Source organism: Tenrec ecaudatus, chromosome 7 (genome assembly GCF_050624435.1).
Source record: "Tenrec ecaudatus isolate mTenEca1 chromosome 7, mTenEca1.hap1, whole genome shotgun sequence".
NCBI classification, from domain to species: Eukaryota; Metazoa; Chordata; class Mammalia; order Afrosoricida; family Tenrecidae; genus Tenrec; species Tenrec ecaudatus.
This window is the reverse complement of record NC_134536.1, coordinates 117,392,859-117,410,503: the sequence shown is the minus strand read 5'-3', so window position 1 is coordinate 117,410,503 and position 17,645 is coordinate 117,392,859. Positions and strand designations below refer to the sequence as shown.

Below are 17,645 nucleotides of genomic sequence, written 5' to 3'. Positions count from 1 at the left end.
TCTCCCAAAGAATGCGTTTCCAGTTGTTTTAGGTTTTATATATATATATATATATATATATATATATAAACTATATATATATATTCTGTGAAATATATATTAAGTTATTTCGAAGTTCTGAAAGTCATCGTCTTTTGGCAGTTCCACCTGTCTTCACTGAATTGTCATTTGTTTGCACTTTTCTATCTCCAAAGTGACAAACTAGATTTGCTTCTTTTGTGAAACGTGGCATGTGTCTGATGTTCATCTTTTGTTTCTCATCCTGTTGCTTCTGGGGAAAGGAGAAGTTCTAAAAACAAACAAAAATGTTATATTTTTGGTGTATGGGAAGAATTAAGGGACACGTTCAACATGGGATTCATGGATAGGCAGGAAGTTGGTATGTGTGTTATGTATATGATGAAAGAGCAACTGCGTTTTATTATGTTTCCAATGAAATCTTATTTTTAACAGCTTGAACCATATAGGATTTATAGCTTTAAGAAACTAAACATCCATTCCAATGTGGAGTCCAGTGTTTTATTTCCATTGAGTGAAATAGAAATTATCACGAGCTATCTGGTCCCCTGTCCAGTCAAACGAGACAAGACCTATTTGCAGATCACCTGTCAAAGTCAGTCCTTGGCAGACACCCTATGTGACTCCGGTGTTCTGTTTGTTCCGAAATGTCTATAGTGATGAGGTTTTCTTTTTGAGAATAGCCTTCTGCCTTCTTATTGCTGCAACTTAGATGGTTGAAGTATAAGTCTATTGTGTGCTAACATGAATTGCCGTAACTAAAATAGATAATATAAAATGAAAACAAAAAGCGTTTTGTGGGGTACAGAAAGGTTTTCCCCCAGGTTGTTACCTGCTTGCTATTGCATTGTGAGGTCAGTTGTGTAGTTTTCTCCCTTCTACCATCAGCCATCCAGAGCAATCAGACTGTTATCTGTCCCACCATAGGGGGTGGGGGGCACACCCTGGTGATAAGGATAGTGGATTGCTTTCCTGAAGGAGAGCTCCAAATAGGTCAAGCCAGCTCCAGGACGACCAAGGTTAGGCTGCCATCTGAATCTAGGATCCACCTATCATGTCACTTGTGTACCCATTCCTCCCCTTCCTATTACGTGTACACCCCCAGCTCATCCCCTTCCTGTGACCCCTATGCCTATTGAACAACCTCTTCCTGTGACGTATGTGGTTACCTGTGATCATGGGGACTTCTGCACCCCGAAGTATATATAGACCTTGGTCAGAAATAAGTGGAATCTCCTCCTCCTGCTCTCTCAGAGCAGTTCTGGCTACTGAGATCATGGTCATCCTGGAGGTGAGCATGCTACCATAAAATATGTCTGACTCCTTTATTTTATCTTCTCTATGACTTTACTATAATCTTTATATATCATCACCGTACAATTATGTAAACTATGGGTCCCCCACGATTCTCAGAGGCTGGTTACTCTGGTATTTGTTGATCTTTGGGTTTCATAATTGAGAAGAACTTGCTAAGCTTGAAAAAGAAAAGTTAGATTTCTGATGAAGAAATGGTGAACACAGGCTTAGAGCAAAGGAACTTTTCAAAGTTACAAGTAAAGGTGGTCTCACCCTTGAAAAGAGAAAAGGTTTTATTGCCACATGCTTCATATATCCCACAATTTGACTGGTCAGTCACAGTAAAAAGAAGTTTGCTGTCATCATCACAATCCATTTCAGAGCATGTGGCTAGCTCTCCACTGCGCGTCCATCCTCCCAGGTCATGCGCTTCAGAAATTACTCATCCAGTTACTGTCTCTGTAGATACACTTCTCCTGGATTTCTTCTACAGAGAGCCATATAAAATACCAATAGGAAGCAAGAAAACCGAAACACCCAGTAACACAGGCTAGACCAAACAATGGAGAATACAACAGAAAACATTAAAAACGAAGCAACTTTAAACGCACTCAAAAGGAAGACCAAACGATCAATCGGCCGTAATCGACTTTACCGTGCTTTCTGCCCGCAAGGCTGTTCCCCTCCCTGGACTAGCTTCGCAGGGGACTCAGTGGAGGCCTGATGCAAATGTGAACCCTGCACATGGATTTTGGGCTTCTTCTATCACCCGAACCCCTCCTTTGGATTTGAATGTGGATGTTAGTATCCTTGAAACTCACAGGCTGGTGTGGCGTGCTTCTTCCGTGTGGAATTGGTTGTTGCCTCAGTTAATGGCTGCTTGTTTTAAGATAAGTATTTCAGACCCCAGCTGCTGTTCTTTCTCAGAGCCGAGGCCCATCTGGTCTCTTCAGCACACGTTGCTACAGCACGCATGCCTTTAGTTATCTTCATGTAGGCAAATAGCAAGCAGGGCCAGGTCATCAGGATAATTGTTCTCAGACTGGGGCTACAATTAAGTGTGAGCCCCCAATTCATGCATGTGTGTCTGTGCTTTATCTGTGTCTCCAGTTCCATTTAGAAGTATCATTATCACTTTATGTTAGGGAATATCATCAGTCATCCCCCTGGGGCAAAGGGTGCTTGATTCTGTTGATTGTGTCATTAATTTAGCAAGTGGCATAGAATTTAAAACACTGTTGAGAAAAGGAAATGATCACCGTATAAGCCTGCTTCAGAATTGTTGACCTATATGGACACTGTTTACACGAACAATGGAAGTTGGTGATAACTTTTAAACTCACTCACTCACAGAACCTTACCTACCTGATGAGTACATGCCGTAAAACAGCTAGGAGACATGAAAATAGTAAATGTATGGCATTCCCAGGCCATTATTTATTGGGTATCCAAAGCAAGAGAGTCGAACCAAAGTCCAATGGCGCCAATTCCATAGCCTTGAGACAGAAGTCATCTGCTTCTTCTCACACCAGGGCCTTTCAACCTTAAGTCCAAGGGAGTATGTCGGTTTCTTAAATGCCCTACAGGTGAGTTTGAGGTAAAGCCCAGTTCACTTAGTGGGGTTTCCATATTGAATTCCTCTGGTGTGGCCTATGACAGATGTTGTGCTTCTCAAAAGGACAGAGCCTAAAGTTCCGGTAACCTCTAGCACAAGGACTGGGTAAAAGATAGGTCAAAAGGGTCCAGTTAAGAATATAGTGCTGAGCGTATTCTCTTGGGTTCTATGTAAGTATTGTTAGGTATTTTTCACGAGAGGAGGTGGCTCCACCCAGTTTGCCCACCAACATAAATACCTTGCATGAGACATCCATGTCCCCTTCCCCCCAATCTGGACTTGAGCTTTTAAAAAAATATTTTAATAAGAACTTCTAATACAGTTCATTTCTCACTCTTAAGTATCTGTTGATTTGAGGTGATCTTAGCACCATGTTGTATGACAGCAATTGAATGGGTTCCCTCTCTCCCCATCTCGAGAAGGTGACTCCAGTCTGAAGCGCCTCTGTTGAAGTGGTTTTTAACAAGTTCATTGAAAGAGGGTGATGCGTGTTTTATGGGTGCTCGGCAGACTACTTCATTGCTTGGGAGCCTGGATTAGAGAGTTACATGATCTAAGAGCAGAAGCCTGCCTTTGCCTTGGTGTGTATCCTTACAGCAGTGGACTCATACAATGTTTGCCCCTTTGTGATTTACTAACTTCCCTCAGCATCTTGGTTTCCAGGTCCACCGTGTCCTGAGGCATTCCATGATTTCACCATGGTCTGCGGGGATCCATGGTATTCCGTGTGTTTTATGTACCAGAGTTCTTTAGCCATCCTTTTCCTGATGAGCGTTTGGTCTCTCTCAGGCTCCTTGCTATTGTGAACTGTGCTGTATTGATTGAACAAGAGAGCGTACTGTTGTCTGTTCCTGTTCCGTCCCGTACTTCTTTGGGGTGTATGCCCAGCAAAGGTATTACTGGGTTACCTGGTATTTCAATTCCCAGTTGTTTTAGGTAATGCTATATCACCTTCCGCAATGGTTGTGCGTATTTACAAGCCCATCATTGGTGTATAAGCTTTCCAGTCTGTCTACATCCTCTCCAGAATTTGTTATTCTCTTTCTTGAATTGGGCTATTGTGGTGTGTGTAAGGTGATAGCTCTTCATTGCTTTGATTTGCATCTCCGGATAGCCAGTCACCAGGGGCATTTCCTCGTGTGCTTGGTAAGCCGTTCAAGTGGTGTCCCTTGTGAATTAGCTATTCATATCCTTTGCCTACTTTTAATTGGATGATTTGCTTGTTTGTTTTTTTCTTACTGGAGGTGTTGCAGCATTCTACCGATTTCAGTATTCAGTCTCTTGTCTGTTGTGTCATTGCTAAAGACCTTCCCCTAACCCGTGAGCTTCAGTTTACTCTTTTAATGTGTCTAAAGGCTTGATTTTTAATAGTTCCTAGTCATATAATTTGTCTTCCACTGTGTATGCTTCCTTTATTGTATTTGGTAGTGTGTGGATGTCCTGTAACAGGACCCTTAAGGTCCCCCAGTTTTCTCACTGATGATCCTTATAGTTCACAGTCACGTTTAGGTCTCCACTCCCTGACGAGTTCATTTTTGTGCAGGGGGCAAGATATAGGTCCTGTTGCATTCTTCAGATGGAGATCCAGTTGTTCCCACATCATTTTTTAAAAAGAGTGTTCCTTTCCCATTTATGGTGTTTTGGTCTTTTGTCAAGCATCAGTTGCTATAGGTAGATACTTTTATTTCTGGCTCTCTGTCCTTTTCCATTCTCTGTGTGCCTGTCATTGTACCAGGGCCAGGCTGTTGGGACTACTGTGGTTGGTTGTGTGGCAGGTTGTGAGTGAGAGTGTGCACAGCCTGCTGCTTTGTTCATCTTTTTGAGAAGCTTTCTGTTTCTCCTGGGCCTCTTCCTTCTCAATATGAGTTTGGTAATTTGTTTGTCTATTTCTTTAAATAATGAAGTTAAAAGTTTAAAGAATGAAGGAATTTGGACCAGCATTTAAGTCTTCCTATCCATGAACAATACCTTTGTGTAGATCTCTTTTGGTTTCTTATATAATATTCTGTCATTTTCTATGTGCAGGTCTTCTGTTTCTTTGTTTAGGTTTATTCCTGGGTACCATCATCTTTTTGTGTGTGACTATTTTATTTTTATTTTATTTTTGTTTTTTTGTTTTTAACAATTTATTGGGGCTGATACAATTCTTTTCACAGTTCATGCATATACATACATCAATTGTATAAAGCACATCTGTACAGTCTTTGCCCTAATCATTTTTTTCTCTTTTCTTCTTTTACATTTTATTAGGGACTCCAACAACTCTTATCACCATCCATACATATACATACATCAATTGTATAAAGCACATCCATACATTCCCTGTCCCAATCATTCTCAAGGCATTTGCTCTCCACTTAAGCCCCTTGCATCAGGTCCTCTTTCCCCCCCTCCTCCCTTTTCCCCCCTCCCTCATATGCCCTTGGTAATTTATACCTCGTTACTTTGTCATATCTTGCCCTATTCGGGGTCTCCCTTCCCCCCTTCTCTGCTGTCCCTCTCCCAGGGAAGAGGTCACATGTGGCTCCTTGTAATCAGTTCCCCCTTTCCAACCCACTCACCCTCCACTCTCCCAGCATCGTCCCTCACGCCCTTGGTCCTGGAGGTATCATCCACCCTGGATTCCCTGTATCTCCAACCCTCATATGTACCAGTGTACAGCCTCTGTCCTATCCAGCCCTGCAAGGTAGAATTCGGATCATGGTAGTTGGGGGGAGGAAGCATCCAGGATCTTGGGGAAAGCTGTGTTCTTCATCGATACTACCTCACACCCTAATTAACCCATCTCCTCTCCTAAGCCCCTCTATGAGGGGATCTCCATTGGCCGACACTTGGGCCTTGGGTCTCCACTCTGCACTTCCCCCTTCATTTAATATGATATATATATGTGTGTGACTATTTTAAAAGGTATTATTTTGTTGATGTCGCTCTAGGAGCTCTCTTTAATAGTAAGACCCGGAATTTTTTCCCAAAAGCTATGTATTTTAATTTTTTTTACAAAACAGTTGTATCACTTTCAAAGTACTCTCCATTACATCGATACATTTGTCAAATTTGCAATTCCAGTGTTGGAAACAGTTTTCAAACTCATCTGTTTGGATAGCTGACAGCATTCCCTTTTATTTTCCCTTCACCTCTTCTATATCGTGAGTCAAATCACTGCCCTTTCACGTGCCTCTTCATTCACAAAATCAAAACAAAGTGGCACGGAGCAGGGTCAGGTGAGTAAAGTGTGTGGGGCAAGAGGGCCATGCTGTTGGTTGCCAAAAACTGGTGCACTGAGATGGTGACATGAATAGGTGCATTGCCATGGTGGCAAAACCAGTCCCCTGTCCCCCACATATCAGGCCTTTTTTTGTTGCATAGTGCTATGCAATCTTTTCAGTATTTCTAAATAGAACGCTTGATTAATAGTCTGACCTGGTGGAACGAACTCCACATGGTACCATGAGTGGACATTTTTGTCTGTTCAGGAAGTTGACAGATGTTCAGAACAAGGTTTATCATCAATCAACATTTCACCTTTTTTGAAATGAGAAAACCATTTGTGTAGTTGAGTTTTTCCCATGGTGCTGTCCTTGTAAGCTGTGCTCAACACCACAACAGTTTCTGTGACATTTTTCCTGAGCAGGAAACAAAATCTCACAGCTGCACACTGCTCTCTTAACCTGGCCATCACACACACACAAAAAACGAGGTTTGAGCAAAACTGCTTTCATGAAAAAAATGCACTGTGGCCAGAGAGAACCTTCTCAGGCAACGCCACTGGGTGCACTAATTCAGAACAAGTTGCTCCATGCTTGTTTAGGCGGAAAATGCGTACTATGAAAGTTTCACCCAGTGGAACTTTTAAAATATTTTTTTCCTGGGTACCCACTTATATATAAAAATCTGATTGATTTCTGCTTGTTAATCTTGTGTCCTGCTACTTTAGCAAATCCCTCAATTGTTTCCAAAAGTCTTTTTGTGAATCCGTGCGGTTCTCTCTGTATAAAATCACTCCTGTCCTGATGGGATATGGAACTCAAGGAAAGAGATGGGAACCACCAGCCTCAAGCTCAAACAGTGCATACATCAATGGTGTGGCGAAGCAGGTCTTGAAGCAGCCTCAATTTCTAGTGATAGGATCCATGGGTTGGCTGGGCCCACAAGTAGTGTAGCACACAGGTTGAGGCAGAGAACTAGCTAAAGTAGCAGCATGCTTGTCCACTCACCAGGGAGCAAGAGAGAGATGGGATACCGGCTCTCTTTATTTATTTCAGTCATCCTCCAATCGAGGTGTGTCCTGATTAAGCCCTGCCCACATGTTCCTATTGGCCTAGTTGGCACAATAAATCCAACTGTCACCAAATGTTAGTGATGTTCAGGGTAGTGCATGTTACCATAACAATATGCTACAGACTCTCTCTAGGGAAGGGTGATCTTATATAAAATTGTTTAAGTCTCTTTACCTTTGATTCTTCAATTCCACCTCCATGAATATATCCTAAGAAAATAATTATCAATTACTTGAATATCTCTCAGTATATAAGAGCAGATAACATGTGCCCAACATATCACACTAAGTGTTTATAGGGGCAGCTAGCATGTGTGAGACACTATGATTAGAATTTGTGCAGGCAGCTAGCTCATGGCAGCTCTATAACTAGCGTGCATTGGTCTAGCGAAAATCTGTAAATGCCCAATGTTGACAATATATATAAGATGCAGACAGAGACTAGGTATCAGGGCAAGTCCTTTCATACATATTCTTGTCTAATTTTCATACCAGCTCTGTGAGGTGTAGGTTAAATTATTATATCCATTCTATAGACTGATAAACTGAGAAATGAAGTCTTAGGAAGGCTAACTAGTCTTGTCCAGGTCAGCAACAAAGAAGGAGCACAATTAGGTAGCAGTACCAAACAAGGATGAATTGTGAAATCACCTGAGGTACATCTGTAGAATGAAATATCTACATGGGCAGGGGATATTATTCCAGAGACATTATGACATAAGAAAATGTTCCCGAAGTAAAAGGAAATGAAGGAAAGAACTTGGAGGCAAGGGACATTTATACAGGCATGTACTTATATAAATATATTTATATATAAACAACGATATGTACATATATATATGTTAAGTAGTAAGGTAGCAGATGGACATTGGGCCTCTACCCAAGTACTCCCTCAATGCAAGAAGAATTGGTTCTAATAATCCAGCATTCTGTGATGCTCACCTTCCTGACAGGATCACTGAAGGCAAAATGTGTGCATAAGCAAATGCGGTGAAGAAAGCTGGTGGTGCCCAACTGTCAAAAAATACAGCATCTGGGGTCTTAAAGGCTTGAAGATGAACAAGTGAGATCACATGGAAGAAGCGCACCAGCTTTTGTGATCATGAGGTGTCAATGAGGTCAGGTATCAGGCATCAAATACCCAGAACAGAAAATCATATCAATGTGAATGAGGGTAATTGCGCAGAGTGGAGACCCAAAGTCCATCTGCAGACAATTGGACATCCCCTTCTAGAAGGGTCACAAGAAAAAGATGAGCCAGTCAGGGTGAGCAGTATAGCATCAATGAAACATACAACTTTCCTATAGTTCTTTAATGCTTCCTCCCCACCCTTACCCCTACTATCATGACCCCAATTCTACCTTAAAAATCCGACTAGACCAGAGCATGTAAAGTGGTACAGATAAGAGCTTGCAACACAGGGGATCCAGAGCAGATAAAACCCTCTACCAGGAGGGGAAGAGAAAGGTAGAGGGAGAAAGGGGAAAACTGATTACAATGATCAATATATAACCCCCTCCCAGGAGGATGGACAAACAACAAGAAAGTGGGAGAAGGGAGACAGCGGTCAGTGTAAAGCATGAAAGGTAACAATAATTAATAAATTATCAAGGTTCATGAGGGAGGGAAGGGGGGAGAGGTGGGAAATGAGCTGATACCAAGGGCTCAATTAGAAAGAAAATGTTTTGAAAAAGACAATGGGAACATATATACAAATATGCTGGACCAGTGGATGGATGTATGGATTGTGATAAGAGCTGTAAGAGCCAATAAATACTTTTTTTAAAAAAGAAGAAAATGTTTCTGATAATCAAATACAAACACGGTGTTAGAGATCATAGTGTTGGTTCATGCGTGCAAATGTTTGCACAGAACATCTGTAAGCATGTGTGTCTCTGCACTTGATGGATGGCAGCAGACAGATTCCCTCAGGAGCACCCCTTTCTTACACTCTCATTAGGGGGCTTTCCAAAAAAAGATCCCATCAAAACAGTGACTCCCAGAAAGGATCTGCTGGGTGAGTTACATTCAATGCAGAGGCTGTGGCAGCTGTTTTACTGCGGGGGCTCTCAAAAGGGTAATCGTGATAGACTTTTTCAGCACACACAGCATGACGATGGGGGACTTTTTAGAAGTGTCAAGAAAAGGCAAAACCGCGTGGTGAACAAAAAGCCAGGTAAGTCGTATTGAGGCATGTTTCCATCGTGACGATGCATCTTCTCCTTCTTTAGGGCAACAAGGATGCTCCTACAGGAGTTTCATTTGAGAACCTTATCTTGTCCACTCGACAGCTCTGATATGGCCGCTGCCCCTGCCGTTTTGCTCCCCAGACGCAAATAATGTTGAAAGGGAGCCCGGTTTGCGGATGCTCAAACCACCCTTTGACCTAGTGTAAATCAGAGTGCAGCGTTCTTAAGGAAAGACAACAACACCACCTTCAGGAGTGTATGCCTCTAGATGGAGGATATACTAAAAAACAACAACCTCACATATTGATGAATAAAGATTTTTATGATTTTGTAACAAAACTTGAATTATACTCACATGTAATCACAAATGCATGACTTTAATACTGGAAGTTTGTGCACCATATATTAATACTGCATGTCCCTTTGTGGTAGGATTCGGTGTGAGGTTTTTTTCCCTCATTTTGCTTATGTGTGGATTTGTGGTTTTTATTGTCCAATCAACATAAATTACTTTTTTTATGGCCGGTATGAGAAAAAGAATACAGTAGCTTGTAGGTAAATATCTATGATATTGGTGCCCAGTAATTCAGGAAATCCCAAAGCCACGGTATTTCTAAGATATTTATGAAGTAGGAAACATTTGAATAATATGCCACAGATGGTGGGGAAGGTAAAAGTAGTCTTTGGCTTCTAAAAATGATGTACAGTACTATTTCCACTTGAATTATACCCTGCCCAGATATTGCTTATTGTATTTTTTTCCCTGCCTTCAGTGTGTGGATTCAGTTTTGTTATAAATAATATTAAAAGGGAAGCTACTGAAGGAAAGTCAAGTTTCATTTATGTCATGGGTTGAAGTGTATCCACCCCAAACATGTGTGAACTTGACTGGACCATGATTCTCAGTGGTTTGTCAGTTATGTAGCGATGTCATTTGGCAGTTATGAAATAAGATTATCCCCATGATGTGATCAGTCAATCCATTGTAAAGGGATTAGAGGGGGAATTCAGTAAACTTGCTCCGGTCACAGCTCTGATTCTATGTACGGCGGCTGCCTTGGAGTGTGACCTGTATCACCTGTCTTACCGGAGATAAAAATGGGAGAGGAGCAAGCAGCAAGACTACTACCCAGAAAGATGAGCCTGGAGTGGAGCATGCACGTTCTTTGAAACTGGAGTCTGTGTCCTAAGAATGTTCTAGACCCAAGGGAAGATTGATTCCAAGACCCATGTAGATCCTCACAGAGCCCACACACGGATTTTCCTTCAGAGTCAACAGGGAAAGCCTTCCTCTTGGGTTGGCATCCTGAATTTGGACTTCTAGCCTCCGAAACTGCGAGTGAATTTCTGTGAAAGCGGTCCACCTGGACAGTGTCTGCTGTAGCAGCACTGGATAACTGACACCTCACGGCAGCCTGGTAAGAACCACTCAGCACAAGCATGGACAGAGTAGATTATAAGCCCTTGCCTCCTTCAATCTGAATATCTCCTCTAGGGTAACGTAACCCATAACCATGAATGCCGAGTGAAAGTCAACGCGAGTAAGGAGCTTGTTGTAAGCTCTACGGCCCGTCTGCTTGAGATGGATCAGAGCAGTACCTAGTGTTTAGGGAATAATATCAGCGTGAATTAAGAGAGGCAGAAACCAGCTCAACCAGGATTTTCACCACATTCTGTGATTCTAAGAGAATCTAAATCTAAACTCGGGATTCTGGGAAGGTGCTATTATGTGGTTTAAGGGAGGTTTAAAAATAATCAACTTCTTACATAACCGGTAATCAGCTGTTTAAACAGTGACTCTGCTTCCCAGAAGTTGTAAGTGATAAAGACATTCTATCCTGATGCCCACTAAGCACTCTGTAAGCTCTGCCTCTCCAAGCCAGAAGATAAAGCAAAAATGCAGCGAGTGAAACACGCAACATATTAATGAACTCATGACAGTTCTTCACTGTTGTTCTTGGATGTGCCAAGTTGGGCCCTGACCCTTGGCAACCTTCCTGCCCAGCAGTCACCACCCCCTTGTGTCCCATAGGGTTTTCTCATTGGTTGGTTTTCAGAAGTGGGTCACTAGGTCTTTCCTCCTACTCTGTCTTACTCTGGATGCTCTGATGAAACCTGTGTAGCATCTCAGCCTGGAAGGCAAGCAAACTACTTCTTAACTTCCAGTGCCTCCACCCCTGTACTGTCATTAACGAAAAGCCTCTGTGATACATTGCCAGGGGGACCGTTTTCTACGAAAGGCAGGGCTGAGCCTGTTAGCATCAGCACAGTCTGAAGGACATGGTAGGCACCCATGATTGTGCCTAGCCGTTTGGGCATAGGCTTTCCACTTCTTAAAAACAATACAAATGCCTACCCCCTTTACTTGGCAGCAACCATGGGCCAGGCTCTCTGATGGGCAGTGAAGTATGTATGTGGCTTCACTTCATTAAATGCTTATTGTGACTTCTAATTAAAGTCCTGTGTCCAGACCCACAAAGCACATGTTGTCAGAGCTTGGGTTCTAACCCAGGTCTGCGTAACCTCAAAGTGCCGCCTCTGATGGTTATGAATAACTTTACCTTTTGACTTCTGGCTTTACCTTTTCTCACATCCTGCCACTCCTCCCTCATTGATTTGGAAAGAGGGCTCTGTTTGCACACACGTTTGCCCAGGACCGCGCGTGCCTGTGTTGGGCGATTAGGGATCTCTACCACACTCTGCTGCCGGGACATGTGCTCTTTGTTGTTGGCATTTTTTCTTTTTTCCTAATGTAGTCAGAGTAGAGATCAGGAGGTCATGCACACGTCCTGTTGTAACAGTCCAGAGGGCCTGGGAGGGAGGCCATTGGAAACAGTTGTTTCCCACCCTTGAGAGTCTCCACTGGGTATGTGATGAGAGCAGGAAAGGAAAAATCGGAATGGAGCTTTAAACATCGGGAACAGCACACATGCTGCCTGGGCACTCGTGCTGTTTCCTCACCAACACTGGAGGCCCGTTGTTGACTTGCCCAGAATATGTATTGTCCTAGAAGCCTCTAGAGCCTTTCCTGATCCACTTCAGTGAGTCAATGGATTTCCAATATAGAGAACATGTGCACATAGTAGAAAGAGAAAATGCTCGTGAGATGTAGCAGCAGGACCCCCAAAACACATATTTCCTACAGATGCCTGGGTCAGGACGGCAGGGGGATGCGCCCAGCACACCACTTGACTGCGGAGTAACAAGCCCCAGACCCCGCTCTCGGTGGCCTCCAGAAGCTTGTTGTCTGAGCTAGAGAATCTTAGCAGATATGCTCAGCCTCCTGGAGGAGGATGTCAGGTTGAGGGGTGGTCAGTCCAGCAGCTCTCTGCTGAGCTAGAACAGCCCTCTGGGTGTACAGGCGTCCCACTGAGCCCTGACCTCAGTGTGGGTTCCCCTTTGCTATGGGGGGCAAGCCGCTTGGAGGTCTGGGGTGTTCCTGCGTGTTCGCCTTGGGTGGAATCGTGTGAACTTATCAGAGAGGATCTAATCACTCTGCTCCTCAAAAGGATCCGTGATTTGCTGCCTTTCCTCCCCGGCCATTCCTGACACCTGAGTGACACCTGGAGGAGGGAAGACACGCCCAGCTGATCTCTTGCGTGTCTCCGTTAGGAGGGTTCGGGCCCTGGGTTTATAAAAGTGACACATCCCAAAGCAGAGAAGGGTTTTGCTGTCTCCATTGCTCCAAATAGAAGCCGGTGCTAGGTTTAAGTGACAGCCTTTCCTAGTCGGTCCATAAACGTAAGCATACAGGCATGCTTAAGTGAGTGGAAATCAGCGTGATGGCAGGGAGTTTGAGTTTACCTACAAAATATGTGTATGTACGTAGGCGGCTAGATGGATGAGCACTACACTGGCCAAGCTCCTGGTTTGTGTTTGCATGAGGATAAGTCAAAAGCTAGTGCTGCAAAACACTAGACACCTTTACGAAAGTATCAAAACATGAAACTGTAGTTTCTTGACACGTCTTCCGTCTAGCGCTGTCTTTCGAAAGTGGTATTTCCACGTCTCTAGCCCTTCCCCAGGAGTCCTGGTGGTGTGGTGGGTTGTCCCGCTCATTGCAAGCCAGCGCTAATTGTAAGACCGCACAGTGTTTCGTTTCTGTTGAACTTGGGGCCACTGCGAGCCAGAGCCGACCCAATGGCACCTAATAGCAACAACAGCAAGGGTAGGTGGGCTAACGTTTCCCAATAGAAGCGTCACAGGACGGCTCTAGCCTTCTCTGAAGAGTGAGCAGCTGCGTTGTTGTGAGGGGACATCCCCCACTGGGACTATCTTGGCCTTTTTTTCACCAAAGCAGCTTTCTGTTTTCTTAAACTGTCTTCATTATAAGCTACATGGTCATAATTTGTCCTGCATGGAAAGCTATCAAGATTGCCCCCTTGGAGATCCTAGAAAAAGTCACTCTCACCTTCCGGGCTGATCCCTCCCCCTTTAATTGAATTGACTCAGCAAATCCCCTCCTTGGACCTTCTCTGTAAGTCTTATTCAGAGGTCCACATTGCTGAGGGAATTTATCTGTTGCCATCTACTGACTGCAGGGAAAAGCTTACACACATTTTGTTTGGATAAGCTGATGTACTGCATCCAGTAGCAGTCCGCTTTTATTTGTCCTTGTAAATGTGTACACGTGATACACTGACTCCATCAAATTGACTCAAGAACCTTCACGAGTAGTTTATGCTGGCCGCCGGTTAGTGTTCATCACGACTATGGGAAAATACAAAGAGCAACCAGCGGGGCCTGGGAGGACTTGATGGAAGAGTAGGGGGCGTTTAAGGAGCCCCTGTGCCACCATGGGGTAAGCATTGACTTGCTGATTAGCAAGTCCGTGGTTAAATGCCACCAGACTGAGCAAGAAAAAGCTGGGCAGTCTGTTTCTGTACAGACTTATAACCCTGGAAACTGTACGGAGCAGTTCTACTCTGTCCTATGAGGTTGCTCTGAGTCTCAATGGACTGGCAAGCAATGTGTTGGGTTTGGGGTTGGGTTTGCAGGACATTCAGAAGCCCAGAGTGCTCTGCAAGATAAAGATGTAGAAGCTGCTCCATAGAGATTGACAGCCATGCAAACCGTCTGGGACTGTTCTCTCCCATGGGGGTACAACGAGCTCTCAGCGACTCCCTGGCAATGGGGTTTGGGTTTGATGGGTCATTTAGCTTACTAATCATTGGGTGATTGAGAAGACATAACAAGGCTGTGACAAGAAAGGCATTTCTGTGAAAAATGGTGATACCAAAAGTATTAACTCTATTTAAAGGATATTGAGCACATCGTTTTTACAAGGATGGTTAATGTGAACAATAAGAAGAAAGAGAATACACTAAAAGCCTTTCCACATGTCTGGGTACATCCCAGGTATTACAGATTGAGTTGTGTCCCTCCCTCACCTTTTCCAAAAGATGCACTGTAATTCCTGATCTTTGTGTTTGTGGTTGTAATCCCATTGGGAATGGGTAGCCTTGATTAATGAGGCAGGATCAGGGTAGGATGAACTCAAAACCACTCTCCCCCTTAAAAAAAAAAAAAAAACAGAAACAAAAACCTCGCTGCCATCTAGTCAGTTCTGCCACAGAGCAGCCCGATAAGACAGGGTAGAATTGCCCCTGTGAGTTTCTGACACTGTAGATTAAAAAGCAAGCAAGGGCCAGAGATTCCACACTATATGCAGATTGCTCAGCAGCAGATGCTAAAAGGAGGTAAGTGCCTTTCCACCAGATCCACCAGAGGGGGGAAAAGGCTTTCTCTAGAGATGGTGCCCTGACTGAATTCATAGAGATGGTGCCCTGACTGAATTCAGATTTCTAACCTCCTGAACTGTGAGGGAGGAAAAAAAATCCCATCTGTTTGTTAAAGCTACCCACTTGTGGAGTTTCTGGTATAGCGGTACCAGCTAATCAACCCTGGTGACCAGTGTCCCTTCATCCATTTGTTCTGTTTCTTTTGCTTTACTTCTGTCATAGTTAACTGTGTTAGGATACTAATGGCGAGATTGGAGGTTCAAACCCACTAGACCCTCCTCAGGAGAGAGATAAGGGTGTCTAATACTGTAAAGACCTACAGACCTAGGGAGCGCTCCATAGACAGACAGGGTCGAGATGATGGCAGTGGGGGAGTTTCAGTTAAATATAGTACTTCAAAGTCTCTGTGCACAAGCTCTTAAAGGAAAGATATAAAAAGATTGCTTGTGAAAGCAATTATGTAGTCATTTTACAAATATGTATTCGGCTCCTTAGGAGAGTGTATATACATAAATACATACACAAACAGAAAAGGACAGAAAATGCATTTTGATACCATTGAAGATTCCAGTCTCTTTCCATTCCTGGAATGGGGAACTCTGCGGAGTAGTTTTCCATGTGTCAGAGACGTCTCAATAGGTTCCTTCATGTGCCTTTGCTAGCAATTGCTCTTCGTCAAGAGAGCAAGTCCAAGAAGAATGTCGTACTTCATCGAGTCCTGCAGAAGGTTGTGTCTAGGATTGAGTTATTTTTCCACCCCTTGGTTCAGCTTTCCTGACTCTGAGAACCACAGCCAAGTTGTCCAAGAGGATCAGTGGACATTTTTGTATTTGTGTTCCTTTTTGAAGACCAGTGCACGCAAAGCGCAGTTCCTCTTGAATTGCTGTAAAAAAGAAACATTTGGTTTGGATGCCGATATCTATTTGCATGCTTTCACCGGCAGCTGTAAGTGAGGAGGTTAAATCTACGCATCTACCAAATGCACCGTTTGTTAAGATGTTTTTGCATTTGTCAGGGGAAAGGGAATTTACCAGATTAAGTTGTGAATGACAAGAACCTACAAAAAGATGTGAGATGGGAGTTAATGTGTCCGATCGTGGATCAGACGCCCTTCTTTTGTTGTTTTAAAAGTAAACCAAGGCAGGGAATTAATGGGTAGCTCTTCAAAAAGGAGTGTGTTTATTGATACCATTTTTAGCCGAGCATTTGTAATCTAGAAAACTCAAGCGCGCGGCTATTGAGTTGATGCCGATGCATAGCAGCCCTATAGGACAGGGTAGAGCTGCCCCGGTGAGTTTCCGAGACTTAACTCTTTATGGGAGTAGAAAGCCCCATCTGTCACCCTCTGAGGGGCTGGTGGTTTTGAACTGCACACCTTGCAGTTAGCAACCCTACAAGTACCCACCATGCCACCGGAGCTCCATTTGGAAGTTGCCAAATAATCCTGACCTGAACCGTGTAGTTCAGTAGGAAATTCGGGAGGAGGAATGGGTTCTGTGTCAGCTGCTAACCCTGAAGCTGGTGGTTCAAGCCCAGCGAGGGGGAAAGACGAGTCTGTCTGCTTCCTTAGAGCTTCCCGTCTCGGCAGTTCTGTGTCTGAAGAGTCACCGTGGGTCTAAATGAACTACATGACGCTGTGCTTGGTTTGAGTCCGTAACGTGGTGAATGCATTCAGAAGTTTCGGTTGTGTTAGACGGCAACAGTGGGAAATGGCTTCCTTTTTAGAATGTAGTTTTGAACCGGGTGCCTTACTCTCTTGATGGAGTTTGCAGAGATATCTTGAACTTACTGGACTTCTCATTGCTTCGTATGATTTCACATTAATCATAGTTAGTCATCAGCGAGACTTAGCACCATGTGGGATCATTTCACACATTTTCATAAACAAGATACTCCAGCCCCACCCCATCGCATCCCACCTACCCCCCGCCCCCCGCCACCCACCAGGGAAAAAAACCAAACAAAACAGGAATAAAGGTGTATTTTGTTTCGTTTTGTAGATTGGCGGTTGCTGCAGCCTCACGGTGTTCTGCGTGCGTGACAATAGGTTAACACGGATTCCTGCGGAGGTGTCGCAGGCCACAGAACTTCATGTCCTGGATGTAGCAGGGAACAGGTAAGCCGCTTTGGGCTGGCTTTGCTTGAGCCTGAGGAAGAGCTATGAACACACCACAGCCCTCAGTGCATCCTGCCCTGGCTCCGGTGTTCCGTATCTCTTAGGACCTCTGACGTCATAGTAGTTTGTGCATTGGGCTGCTAACGACAAGGTCAGTAGTGCAGACCGCTAGCCACTGGAGAATGTCAGGTAGATGTCAATGCCGTCGGTCATCAACCTGATGCCTTTCTCTTCTTCTGTTTAAAAATAAACCAAGACACTGAAATTCATGTAATGGGCAGGTCTTCAAAAGGGTGTGCGTGTGTATCGATATAATGTTTGGCCTAGTGTTTGGAATCTGGAGGTCCAAAAGCAACGTAGAGTTCCTCTGCTGGAGAAAGATGAGGCTTTCCA

The 17,645-nt window shown here is 43.9% G+C and overlaps 1 protein-coding gene across 1 annotated transcript in view; it reads left to right on the top strand.

Moving 5' to 3' along the window:
- LRRC1 (leucine rich repeat containing 1) overlaps nucleotides 1-17,645 on the top strand; it is a 159,894-nt gene that overhangs the window by 128,228 nt on the left and 14,021 nt on the right. Inside the window, exon 11 of the mRNA XM_075554964.1 lies at nucleotides 17,137-17,252. Coding sequence (XP_075411079.1) covers nucleotides 17,137-17,252 — 116 coding nt within the window. The remainder of the gene's footprint in view (nucleotides 1-17,136; nucleotides 17,253-17,645) is intronic.